At 41.9% G+C, this 14252-nt stretch overlaps 1 protein-coding gene across 1 annotated transcript; it reads left to right on the top strand.

The window, feature by feature from the left end:
- Positions 1 to 413: 413 nt before the first annotated feature.
- LOC133632268 (zinc finger protein ZFP2-like) lies at positions 414 to 2865 on the top strand. Its single transcript, XM_062024611.1, has one exon. The coding sequence runs from the start codon at positions 715 to 717 to the stop codon at positions 1864 to 1866; it is 1152 nt and encodes a 383-aa protein (XP_061880595.1). The 5' UTR covers positions 414 to 714; the 3' UTR covers positions 1867 to 2865.
- Positions 2866 to 14252: the final 11387 nt, after the last annotated feature.

Raw genomic sequence — 14252 nt, 5'->3', positions numbered from 1 at the left:
AGCAACCCTTGCAGAGCGGCGGCTCCCTGTTTAAAGTGTCACCTTTATTGTTAGTTTAGAAGCCCAAATACCTCCATATTGCACTCCACGCACCCTCTTTATTAACCAGTAGAATTGTCCTTTGTTGCCTTTCTTCCTCTCCACCATGTTATTGCTTGTATGCACTTTGTGTGTGCGTTTTGACACACTCAACATCATGCGCCTCGGCTCTGTAGTCACCGCCGCACAGCAGCATTCAGATGAAAGAACGGTACCGGTACTTTTCAAAGGTGCTATAGTACCGATTTCAATTGATTAGTACCACGATACTTTATTAGTAGCAGTATACTGTACAACCCTACTACACACACATACAGTACATAGAAGAAAGTGTGTTTTTGTTGTTTGTGTCTTGCAGACGTCCAGCAGCTGATCGGTAATCCAGAAGAAGTTTCCCCTCAGTTAGGGGGGAGCTCCACTTTGAAGCAGGAGACTCCACAACCACCCTGCATTAAAAAGGAAGAGGAGGAACTCTGCATCACTCAGGAGGGAGAGTGTCTTCTAGGACGAGAGGAAGCTGATTACACCAAGTTTCCACTGAGTATTCTCTCTGTGAAGACTGAAGATGATGAAGAGAAACCACAAGTAGACAACCTCTTAGCTCCACTATCAGATAGTGAGGCTGAAGACGAGATTGAAGTAACTTTGAGCAGCGATACAGACTGTGAAGGTGATATGAGGACTCACACTGACAACAAACACTCTGAATGCTCTACAAAGAAGAGAGGTAAAACATGTTTGAGCTGCTCGGTTTGTGCTAAAAGTTTTACTAAAAAGAGCAGTTTGACTCTACACATGAGAACACACACAGGTGAAAAACCCTTTAATTGTTCAGTTTGTGGCAACAGCTTTTCTGGAAATGGCTCATTGACTCAACACATAAGAACACACACAGGTGAAAAAACATTTAAGTGTTCAGTTTGTGGCAACAGCTTTTCTCAAAATAAAAAGTTGACTCGACACATGAGAACACACACAGGTGAAAAACCCTTTAATTGTTCAGTTTGTGACAAAAGCTTTTTTAATAAGAGCATTTTGACTCAACACATTAGAACACACACAGGTGAAAAACCCTTTAATTGTTCAGTTTGTGGCAAAAGCTTTTCTCAAAATAGCAATTTGACTCAACACATGAGAACACACACAGGTGAAAAAACATGCAAGTGTTCAGTTTGTGGCAAAAGCTTTTTTAATAAGAGCATTTTGACTCAACACATGAGAACACACACAGGTGAAAAACCATTTAGTTGTTCAGTTTGTGGCAAAAGCTTTTCTATTAAGAACAATTTGACTCCACACATGAGAACACACACAGGTGAAAAAACATTTAAGTGTTCAGTTTGTAGCAAAAGCTTTTCTTTTAAGAGCAGTTTGACTAAACACATGAGAACACACACAGGTGAAAAACCCTTTAATTGTTCAGTTTGTGGCAACAGCTTTTCCCAAAATAGCCATTTGACTAAACACATGACAACACACACTGGTGAAAAACCCTTTAAGTGTTCAGTTTGTGGCAAAAGCCTTTCTTTTAAGAGCAGTTTGACTAAACACATGAGAACACACACAGGTGAAAAACCCTTTAATTGTTCAGTTTGTGGCAACAGCTTTTCTCAAAATAGCCATTTGACTCGACACATGAGAACACACACAGGAGAAAAAACATTTACCTGTTCGGTTTGTGGCAAAAGCTTTCCTCATAACAGCTCTTTGTGGCGACACATGAGAACACACGCTGGAGAAAAACCATTTAGTTGTTCAGTGTGCTGTAAAAGGTTCCCACATAAAGCAGATGCAGTAAAACACATAAGAACACACAAGGGAAAATAACCAATTAGCTGTTTAGTTTGTGGTATGTTGCTCATATGTGGTGACATCCACCCTACCCAGGACCTCCTCACTGCTTCTTTCACAAATATCTGAGGTATTCATACAAACTTGGATTATTTGGAGCATAATCTTATCCACTCATGACCCCATGTCTTCTCTGTATCTGAAACATTGCTGAACAGTAAGATAGATGATGCTTCAAGTGCTTGGTTACTCCTTCTTCAGTCCAGGGACCTCATGTGTCAAGTTTGTGCACGCTCAAAAACCTGCACTACACCCTTTTTCACTGCAAAGTTGAGATGTATCAAAACTGACGTTGACGCATAAGTGATGCTGGGTAACTGTTTGCATAACCAAGTGCCAACTTTTACTCCTCAGACTGGTTGATGTGCAAATCAGAGACTAATGAACAATTAACCCCCAACACCCACAACCCAACCCCCACCTCCCTCGACATTCGGGCATAACAGGTTCAATCCGGCCCGCGAGATGAGTTTGCAAAGTGTAAAATTCAGCTGTATTTTAATGAAAGAAACTGCTGTTCTAAATGTGTCCACTGGATGTCACAATAGCAATTCTGTTAGGCAAGCAAATAGCATAGCAAGTATACCAAGCAAGAGGTAGACGGTAAAGCGGGGCTGTGACTCCTCCCCCTCCACCCAACGTAAAACAGGAGTAAAATAAGCAATCAGTAACCCCACTTAAAATGCAGCATGAGACACTGCACACTGATATAGTTCTGTGAAAATGATTGTCTTCTGTGCAAATGTAAAGAAAGTGAACAGTGTGTGATTTACTGCAATACTGTCAGTCTTTTCACTTTTTATTTGTGCTTTGTTGAAATTGTTCACACATTGCACAGCTTTTATTTTTCTATCAATACACATTATGTCTAGAAGACAGGAAGTAACTCAACACTCTTGAAAAGTTTCTACCTCAGTGTGTATGGTTTGTTGGGTGTTTTTGAAAATGCACCATTTTTTTCCCTCAGAATTTTTAACTAACTTGAAGTGTTTTGTCAAGAGGATTATTTGTGATGTGTACATTTTCCGAATGTGATCGTTCTATTTTGGGTTGAAGTAAAATAAAGAAAACAATCTGTCGTATTTTGAAGTTATCATGCCATGATTTTACCCGTCCCGCCCACGTGGAAATAGATTTTCCTCCATGCGGCCCCTGAGCTAAAATGAGTTTGAAACCCCTGCTGTAATCAAGATTCAAGATGCTTTATTATTGTTCATTCTTTAACATGTACAAGACATATGCGAACTGAAATGTCATTTTCGGCACAGTCCCACTAAGAGCTGACATACGTTACAGGGGAACAAGACTGGACCGCCAACGGATCGCCACTTAGTGTTCCTTAGAAAAGGTGGGAAAAAGGTGATATTGGGAAAGCAGATAACTGAAATGAATATCTATATGTAACTGAGATTAAATCTCTTAACTGTGTAGGGTGAGTACAAACAATTAACTATCTGTATGAAATATCTAAACACAACACAGAACAGGTAGAAAAAATACTCTCTCTCAAAATAAATCACTCGTACATTTTTCTTTTCTTACTGCACGTACTTTGGATTGGGTCTACACACTCGACCTGCGCGTGTTGTGTCAGTCTGCGTCGTGAATCTGGGTCGAATTGGTGATGCACTTTCCGTTTGCCTAATCGATGTCTCTTCTCTCAGTGGTGTGGGAGGGACTAAGTCCACCATGGTATGTCTACCATCCTGAGTCTGCTTCGTCGTTCTGGAGCGGTGTTGGTGGTCGTTCTAGAACCGGGAGGATGTGGCGACGATTCCTCCTGTATCTTCTCCCATCGGATTGGATGATGTAGGAACGTGGCTCTTCGCACGACTTTTCCACTATTCCAAGTCGGTCATGTCCAGCAGGAGTTTGCATACGGATCACTTGCCCTTCTGCCAAGGGACTCAGTGGGCGACTTGACTTGTCGTAGTGACGTTTCACCGTAGTTCTCTTGTCGACTAGTCGAGCTTGTACTTGTCTTGAGTCTTTTGCTGTTGGCTGTAGTAGTCTGGTACACACTGGGATAGCTGCACGCGTTGGTCTTGACATTAACCGTTCGGCAGGGAACCAAGGTCTGCATCTCGGGGAATGTTTCTGAGGTTAAGGAGGTTTAGGAAGACATCAGTTTTGTCCCAGTGGGATTTCTCCATCAGTTGCTTGGCACTCCTGACAGCTCTTTCCGCGAGTCCATTCGACTGGGGAAACTCTGGGCTGCTGGTGGTGTGGATGAAGTCCCACTCCTCAGCAAACTTCCTGAATTGCTCACACTTGTACTGTCTTGCATTGTCAGATAGCAGTGTGTGTTTGGTGTACCATGCACTGAAAAATGTCTTTTCAATTTGGAAATGAAAGCTGTTGCTGTGATGTTTTGTAGAAGGTCCATTTCAAACCATCCAGAATAGGAATCCACTAGCACCTGGTAGTGTTGTCCACGCCATTCAAAAATGTCTGTAGCAACTGTGGACCACGGAAGCTCTGGAACTGGATGGAGATGGAGCGGTTCTTTCTGCTGATGTGGTTTTGTGCTGTTGCACACTGTGCAAGAAAGTACCGTATTTCCTTGAATAGCCGCAGGGGCGTTAATTAATTTAAAACCTCCTGTCACACCTGCGTTTACCGGAAACCGGCGGGATGGCCGTGCATGCGGTAATTATTTTAAAACCTCTTCTCACTCCGGCGTTTACCAAAAGGAATCCATAAAATTTAGGCGTGCGCTTTGAGTGTGATGTAAGCATACCATCATGAAAAGCACATTTAATTAAAAAAAACGTTATTATGGTCTTACCTGTACTTATAAATGGAGTCCATTTGCACCTCCTTCTGACCAAAAGCATCGATAACTTGTTTATAGAAGTCTTCCTTATTTTCTTTCTTCAGTTTTAAAAGTCTCTGTTTCGATGGAGATATTCCTTTAATTATTACCTCCTGCTTCCATTGAAAGTCCAGTTTAGAAAACTGTTTTATTTTAGATACCGGTATGTAATCCTCCATGGTAAAAGTTCAGGCAGAGGGAAAAAATAAATCTCTTGCTGCGTGTGTTCACTTCTTCTGCAGTACAGGAAGTCGCAAGAAGGATCACTAGCGCGGCAGCGCCCTCTACCACCAGGAGGCGGGAGTCATTTAATGACTTATACAGTATTTCACACACGCAGCTACGGTATATTAATAAAACATAGCTGCTTACTGTTCTCTTTAGCATACTGTACCGGTATTCAATAGCTTGAACCTTAAATCCTACTGAAAAGCTCTTTATCTTTTTTCCTTTGTGCGATTGTAAACTACTGAAAGCAGCTTCCTCCATTTTGAAATTGAGGACAGTTGCGTCACTCGTGACGTAACGAATTTGACCCGGTGGAAGTTCTAGCCATATGCTAAATATTTTGCGAAACGAGTTTGACCCGGCGAAAATTATAGACATGCGATAATAAAATTAATATTTTGCGAAACGAATTTGATCCAGCTTCAATAATAAACCGGCGATAAGGCCAAGCATGCGTTAATTATTTTGAGAAACGAGTTTGACCCGGCAGTAATTCTAGACGTGCGAATACTATATTCCCTGCGCCAATTCAAGGAAATACGGTAGTTCTTCAGTGATGTCTCGTGACATTGATGGCCAAAAGATGATACCTCTTGCTCTGCGTTTGGTCGCTTCAATACCTGGCTGACCTTTATGTACAATCTTAATGAACTCTTTTTGTAGTGACCGGGGAATAACTGCTTTCTGCCCTTTCATGACGATTCCATCTTCCACAGTGAGTTCGTCTCTGTAGGGGAAGAAAACTTCAATGGCAGGCTGCAGCTGAGTCTGTCTGGCAGGCCATCCACGCTGGATAAGTGCATTGAGAGCCTGCAATACTTCATCCTCCTCCGTGTGTTTCTTGAGCTCTTCCAGGCGGGCTGTAGAAATGTAGCTCACCGACATGACGTCGAAAGAACCACTATCAGATGGGCTCTCACTGTCTGTTGCATTAGGGGCTCTTGAAAGAGTGTCAGCTAAGTACATGTGCTTTCCTTTTTTTGTAGACTAAGATTATGTCATAGCTTTGCAGGCGTAGCAGCATCCGCTGAAGACGGGCAGGGGCATTGTGAATTGGTTTCTTCAAGATAGTCACCAACGGTTGGTGGTCAGTTTCTACTATGGTGGGCTTGCCATACACATAGTCTCTGAACTTGGTGCACGCAAACACAACAGCTAGGAGCTCCTTCTCAATTTGAGCGTATCGAGTTTCTGTTTCTGTAAGGGTGCGGGATGCAAAGGCTACTGGCCTTCCAGTTTGCATGCAAGCAGCTCCTAGTCCAAAACATGACGCGTCACAGGTCAGCGTCACTGGCCCTTTGACATGGTAGTAGGCCAATACTGGTGGAAAGGAGAGACATGCTTTCAGGCGGTCGAAAGCATCTTGGTGTTGCTGGAACCAGCACCATGCGGTCTCTTTGTGAGTCAGTTTCCTCAGTGGCGTTGCGATGTCACTGAGGTTTGGAATGTACTTGCCAAGATAGTTGACCATTCCCAGGAAACGTTGAAGTGAAGTGACATCTGTGGGGACTGGCATCTCTGTGATAGCAGCGGTTTTGGAGGGGTCAGCTTTCAATCCTTTACTTGTGAAGATATGACCAACGTAGCATACTTGGTCAAGTCTAAACTTGCATTTCTGCGGGTTGAGTTTGAGGTTTATTTCCTTCACACGTTCAAGCACTTTTTTTAGGTTGGCGTCGTGCTCCGCCACATCGCGGCCTCCGATGATGATGTCATCGACAATGACTGAGCATGGATATCCAGTAAAGAGTTGATCCATTGTGCACTGGAATACCTCGCTTGCAGAGTTAATACCGAAAGGCATGCGAAGGAATCTGTAACGTCCAAAAGGAGTACTGAATGTTGTCTTCATTGAGGACTTCTTGTCCAGGCGGATCTGCCAGAATGAGTTTTTTGCGTCTGGCACTGAAAACACTGTCGCACCTGACATTTGTGCTGCTACCTCCTCCACGCTTCTCATGGGGTGGTGGGGCCGTTTTAGTGCTTCATTTAAATCTTTGGGGTTGATGCATAATCTGATTTCTGATTTGCCTTTCTTGTGCGCAGCGACCATGGATGACACCCAATCTGTTGGTTCGGTGACTGAAGTAATAACGCCTATGCGTTCAAGTTCAGCTTTCACACAATCTTGCATCACTACGGGGATGCGGTGGGCCGTCCTAACAACAGGCGGCACATTGGGGTCCTCTGTCATCGTGTAGACAACTGGTAGTTCTCCGAGCTCTTCACTGAAAATATCTTGGTATTGTGTGAGGATCCGTGCGCTGAACTCTCCAGTGTTCTCTGTGGTGACATGGTGCACATCGGGACTCAACTCGCATACGCAGGCATGCACGGAAGCCCAACAGCGATGTCACATTTTTATCCACTATGAAAAATGTCAGTAAGTGGCGCTGTCCCTTTAAAAAGCATGTCAGTGTAGCTTCACCTTGTCTCGATTTTGGCTCCTCCGTAAGCAACCAAATTTGTGCTTTTGTGTTGTTTGGCGAGTTTCACGCCCGCATTTAGCACCTGTATCCACTTTCATTTCGGTTGGCACGTCATTTATGCACACTGTGACAAATCCTTCATCTTGGTCTCTTTGTTGTGGATTTACAGTGTCAACACAATTTTCCATTTCCAAGCCATCCACATAGAATGTGTCATTTTCACTTTGGCTGTGTTGATCCATTGTCACATCATGCACAGACTGTCCATAGCGCTTGTTTGTGGTAAACTTGGACTGGCTCTGTGGCTTTGACTTGCAGCATTTTTTGTAGTGATTTTGTTTCGTGCAGTTGTGACATTGTTGTCCAAACGCCGGACACATTCCCCTTTTTGCTGTGTGACTCCCTCCACAATTGTTACACTTTGTGATAGTCTGGGCAATTTTCTGGAATGTGCCTTTAAATTGCTTGTATTGTGTGGGTTTAATCTCATCAACATTGGTAGCTTGTGTAGCCAATGTTTTGATATTTTCCTCTGTCATTTCGTGAATGCGGCAGATTGAGATTGCCTTGGCAAGAGTCAATTCACTGTCCCTCAGTAATGTCTTTCTCAGAGACTCGTTTGTGATGCCACACACAATTTTGTCACATATGAGTTTGTCCGTTAGATCTCCAAATTGACATGTTTTAGCTTTAATCTTTAAATCACTGATGAATGATTCCATGCTCTCCCCATGCTTTTGAATTCTCGAATGGAACTTGTCCCTTTCCAATGTTTTGGTCGTTCGCGAATTGCACATTTCTCTGAACTTCCTCTTCAGGCACTCGGGATCTTCCCGCGACTCCGCAGGAGCGAGAATAGCACCGCCCTCTCAGGCGGCACGGACCTCTGGCGCGTACGCAAACGAGCGCTCCCTCTCAATCGCTTGTGGACCAGCGAGGTTTAATAGGATGTATGTGTAGTGAGTCTCATTCTGCGTTGTGTACTTTTTTAAAATAAAAGACACTTCACCATGCCGTCGGTTCAGTATAGGGCGGCAACAACTAATCGATTAAAATCGATTACCAAAATAGTTGGCGATTAATTTAATCATCGATTCGTTGGAACTATGCTATGCGCATGCGCGGAGGCTTTTTTGGGGGTTTTTTTTGTTGTTTTTTTTTGTTTTATAAACCTTAATTTATAAACTGCAACATTTACAAACAGCTGAGGAACAATTATCAAAATAAGTACAAAAACAGTACAAAACAGCGCCAGGGCGGCGCTGAGGCTACGTCTCATGAGGTGGCGTAAGCTAGCCAATGATGTGGTCATGTGCAGCTCACGTGACGACGGCGTCTCCTTTGCTGGAAAAATTTGAAAAATGGCGCAGGAAAACACTACCGATAGTTTAGCGGAGAAACATCTTGAGGTTATTGCTTCAATGGAGAAAAGTGTACGACCTAAGTCGTCAAAGGTGTGGGAACACTTCACTTTAAAGACTTCATAGAAGACCGTTTCCTGCAAAATGGCACGGAAGTACAACATTGCTTCAGGAGCACCTGAAGAAGAAACATGTTGGAGCCATGGATGAAGGGAGGAACTCACAGTACGTAACTTTTTAAGTCCATAGTGGCAACAAGCATTCATGAGTTCAGCTTTTTTGTGAGTAACGTTAAAGTTATGCCTTTGTTGCAACGCGGGGCTGATAATGTGTCTCCGGCACATTTGACTCCGTTTTGAGAGAGAAAACGCACGGTTACCAATTTGGAAATAAACATAACGGACAGAAATATCTCAGGTTGGTTTCATAATGGATCAATGTAGCCGGGCCGATAAAGCTATATAAATATATTTAGATTTGAGTGACGCTTTAGTATAACTAAACGTTATGAAGGTGCTGGAATATTTCATGCTATTATTCAGAGGCAGCCTGAAATGAATCCTTTATTATTCACAACAGAAACGTGTACAATATCTGATTCAGTTCTGATGAATTACATTTCTGTGTTATTGTTGGTGTATGCTGCACCCCCAATGTCCACAACATGGTGGCAGTATGCTGGTTTTTTTCAATAAAATACTGGAAAGGATAGAAATGTAGTTTGTCTCTTTTATCCGATTATTAATCGATTAATCGAAGTAATAATCAACAGATTAATCGATTATCAAATGAATCGTTAGTTGCAGCCCTAGTTCAGTATTTATTGATAACCTGTGTTGGAAACATGAAACACACACACACAGGTTTCAACTTTCTGGCGGAGTGATATCTGCTCCTTCTCATTCAAAAGTCCGAAGGAAGAGGAAGTAACAAACATTCATTCATATAAAAATAATAATAAATTAAATTACAATAACAAAAACGTTTTATCACAAAATAATAATAATGCACAAATCCACATACCTGTGTTGGAAACATGAAACACACACACACAGGTTTCAACTTTCTGGCGGAGTGATATCTGCTCCTGTGTGATGTAAATACCACGTGTAAATACTACCAAACAATTCACACAGTCGACGCTCTACTTCTAAATAAACGAAATTGTGCATAAAAATGACTCAAAACAACACATCACTTGTACACACAACATTATTGGGTTAACTTTTAAAGTATCTAGAAACGTTTGGGAAGAATATTTACAATATGAAGAAACACGGAGCAGTGAAGAACTATTACCTTGTACTCAAAAGTCAGAGGGAAGAGGAAGTAAAGCAATCGAAAAAACAGCAAAGACACTTCCGGTTCTTCAAAATAAAAGCGATACTTCAAAATAAAATATAACACCCTGTCTAGTTCATAATATAGCGCAACAACATCACACTATTACATATGCACGGGTCTTCGCGGGCTTGTCCGAGTGAGCAGCAGCAATGAAAATGTCATATTCTTGCTCGAAAATGTGCCAGTTCTCCGCGACATTGTCGTCATACTTGCCAACCTTGAGACCTCCAATATCGGGAGGGTGGGCGTGGTTGGGGCGGGGGGCGTGGCTAAGGGCGTGGTTAAGAGGAGAGTATATTTACAGCTAGAATTCACCAAATCAAGTATTTCATATATATATAATATATATATGTATGAAATACTTGACTTTCAGTGAATTCTAGCTACATATATATATATATATATATATATATATATATATATATATATATATATATATATATATATTTTATTTTTTATTTTATTATACATATAAATAAAAGACATACTTGAATTTCAGTGTTCTGCAGGCTATCCAGTAGGTGGCAGTATTGTCCTGTTTAAGAGTGTCACAACATTGCTGTTTACGGCAGACGAACTGCTTTACGGTAGACTAAACGTGACTGCTGGTGTTGTGTGTTGTTACCGCGCTGGGAGGACGTTAATGAAACTGCCTAACAATAAACCCACATAAGAAACCAAGAACTCTCTCTCCTTGTTGTGCACTCTACTCTCTAAAAGCTGTAGATGTTATGACGTCATTGGGCAGGCAAGCTGCTGGGAAAGCGGACGTGAGAACGGCTGTCCCCACTCAGGTCCGCATTGAGCTGGAGGGGGCGTGGCCTCCAGCTCCGGCTGAATACCGGGAGTTTGTCGGGAGAAAATCTCTGCCGGGAGGTTGTCGGGAGAGGCGCTGAATACCGGGATTCTCTCGCTAAAAATGGGAGGGTTGGCAAGTATGATTGTCGTTGAAGACGACTGGGTCTGGACGACGAAACCCGTCCGCCATTAGGGATCGGCGTGTACACCGCACGGCAGGAAAAAAATCTCCGGCGGCAAATTTTAGTACAAAAAGTACTCACAGGCGAGAAGTTTGTCCGCTACTCTGACACCATGTTGTTGTTTGTGGTTTCCAGTAGGAAGAACCATGCCGAGTTGCAGGAATAACTTGGCTTTAATAAAGACTTCAGGAGGACGCACTGCATGAGAGAGTGGTAATAACTGATTTCCTGATGTGCACACCCTGGTGGTGTGTTCGAAAATTACAACAACAAAACAGTCATTTTACCAAATGACTGACACAGAGTAATCATTTGACTTTCTAAAGGTTTTGAACTAAAACAACTAAGTAGCTTGAAAAAATGTTTCTGTGTTTTTCCTCGATGTTTGCCCTTTTTCTGGTTTGAACAACAGCCATGGAAAAAGTCTGTGCACGTGCTTGTATATATATATTTTTTATTTTCAAACAGTAGTTGTCCATTATTTGATGTTAGATACTTTTACTAACCATTGTTTTAAAATAAGATTAAATTGCCTTTATTTTGGGGAAAAAAATGATGTGGAGTAGGAAACGGAAGTTGCGGACTTATTGCGCATGCGCAAATGTACTTGAAGCCAAGCAAAAAGACGAAGACCGCATGCTATGGTTGTTCGGAGATTCTTCGAATTCACGTTCTTAAAGTTATATGATTCACAGCAAATATAGCAACAAATATCTCAATTCGCATTTTCCAAAGCCACGAAACGTGCATTGAGTTTGGAGCGATATCTGAAGTGAAGATTGAAGACGTGATAGAAGATGGACGACTACTGCTATGCTAAGATGGCGACGTCCGCTAAAAGAGAACATGAAAGAGAATCAGCGCCACCAACTTCCAGCAAATCACCAACGGAGATAAAGACGAAAGATGAAGGTGAATGACTTGAAGTTTTGTCATTTGAAAACTATTTCAAGCCCTTAAAGTCGAAATTAGCCGGCTTTGTTGAAGAATGTAAAGAAAGAGCCGCCATGATTGTTAGCTTGAAGAAGGCAGTGGAGTTCACATCAGAGGAGATGAAAGAATGCAAAAGTCAAATGAAGAAAGTGGAAGAGCAAAACAAGCGCTTCCCATGTTTGGAAAACGCCACATTTAAAATATTTAGCTCGCATTACTAAGCTAAGTTATTGATGGAGTCCATCAAGTTATGGGTGAGGGCCGACATCCGGGCAACTGAGCTACATACGGGTTCTTCGAGCCATAGCAACCAGACTGGCGTTGAAAACAAACCGTTGCCATTACTCTTTAACCTGTCGACCTACGCTGGTTAAACCCGGCATTCTGCCTCCAAAATGCCGAAAAACTGTGTTGTTTTTGGTTGTGCTAACCACAACTGGAAACAGGGAAAACAAAGGTTGTATTTTGTTCTGCCAAAGCGTGATAAAAGCCCACAGAGACGAGACAAATGGCTCGCAGCTTTACACCGGGAAAACGAGGACGGTTCTCACTGGAGTCCCCCAAAGTCCCGGGTCGTGTGTTCGGATCACTTCGTTTCTGGTAAATATAAGGAACAAAAATCCACCTTCTTAACCACAACTTGGCTATACCGTCCGTGCTAATGTTGTACTTGTTGAATTTGTACCTTATAACGTTCGACAGCTGAAGTTGTTGTACAAAAATAACATGCGGTATATACTATATAGTCTATAGCCTGTATAGGCTATTTTCGAAAACCGGTTTCGTTTAAATTTGAATCGGCTTTCTATAGACATGAAATAATATAGCTGGTGCGCTTGTGAGGTAGACATATAGATTTCCAAATTCCATGTCCGGCCATCGTGTCGCATTATCAGTCCACGCATCTGCTGGAAGGCGGTAAGGGCAGTCGTTTAATCCAACTACAGAACATTTTAACTCGTATCTTAACCTAGCCTCCCTGGAAATACTATTTACATAATCATACGCCATTTAGAACAGTTTAAAATGCCGTGAAACCTCGTTAAATGCTTTTTCTGTCAATGCTGTGTTCGCTGTGAGCTGGTTTGTTTTCAACGAATTCAATATGGCGACCGGCTGCTAGGGGATTGGTAGGCGGAAGTGACGTAGGTCCGCCCTCGCCCATTGGATGGATGTTAGAGTGGACATAACAGCCACTATCTCTAAGTCATCCTCCATCTTGTAAACACTGTAGCAGCTAGTGAAAGATTAAAATGATGTTGTTGCGCCAGGATTTGATTTTGAGCATTTTTTAATTGTATTTCCTAGTTCTTAGTAGGGCTGGACAATTAATCCCATTTTAATCTCAACTTCATTTAAGACATGACACGATCATAAACATGTTATTGTAAAAAAAAGAAAAGAAAAAAAGAGCCCGCGGAACGTGCATGCAAATTCTTGAGCCTGTAACGGTTAAAGGGATGAGTGAGTGTATGATTGAAAAAAGACCATGTCTACTAGAATGTGCTACTTTTTATTTGACACAGTGCTAGTATGTCTAATCAGTAGGGGTGTAACGGTACACAACAATTTTGGTTCGGTACGTACCTCGGTTTAGAGGTCACGGTTCGGTTCATTTTCGGTACAGTAAGAAAACAACAAAATATACATTTTTGGGTTATTTATTTACCAAATTTGTAAACAATGGCTTTATCCTTTTAACATTGGGAACACTATAATAATTCTTCCCACGTTAATCAACATTAAACTGCCTCAAGTTGTTGCTCAGATTAAATAAAATGACACAACTTTTCTTCTACATATAAAAAGTGCAACATTAAACAGTTTCAAGTCAACTCATCATGCTTAATTTATTACAGCATTTGGGAAGCCTGTAGTTGATTTTTATTATGTAAATGTTATATTTTTATCAACATGTGATAGCAGGGACCCTGCCATTCAAAACTAGGCTGCTCCATTACTAATGATTAATGTAACTATAGCACATTTTTTAAGCTTCTCAGGTGTAATTCTTTCCCATTCTTGCTTGATGTACAGCTTAACTTGTTCAACAGTCCGGGGGTCTCCCTTGTGCTATTTTAGGCTTCATAATGCGCCACACATTTTCAATGGGAGACAGGTCTGGACTACAGGCAGGCCGGTCTAGTACCCGCACTCTTTTACTATGCAGCCACGTTGATGTAACACGTGGTTTGGCATTGTCTTGCTGAAATAAGCAGGGGCGTCCATGGTAACGTTGCTTGGATGGCAACATATGTTGCTCCAAAAGCTG

This window comes from Entelurus aequoreus, linkage group LG17 (genome assembly GCF_033978785.1).
Source record: "Entelurus aequoreus isolate RoL-2023_Sb linkage group LG17, RoL_Eaeq_v1.1, whole genome shotgun sequence".
NCBI lineage: Eukaryota > Metazoa > Chordata > Actinopteri > Syngnathiformes > Syngnathidae > Entelurus > Entelurus aequoreus.
Note: the sequence above shows the minus strand (reverse complement) of the source record. Positions and strands in the feature narration are given on the sequence as shown.

Bases quoted from the DNA above. Each gene is read 5' to 3' on its own strand.
- LOC133632268 (XM_062024611.1), top strand. From the start codon at position 715: ATGAGGACTCACACTGACAACAAACACTCTGAATGCTCTACAAAGAAG.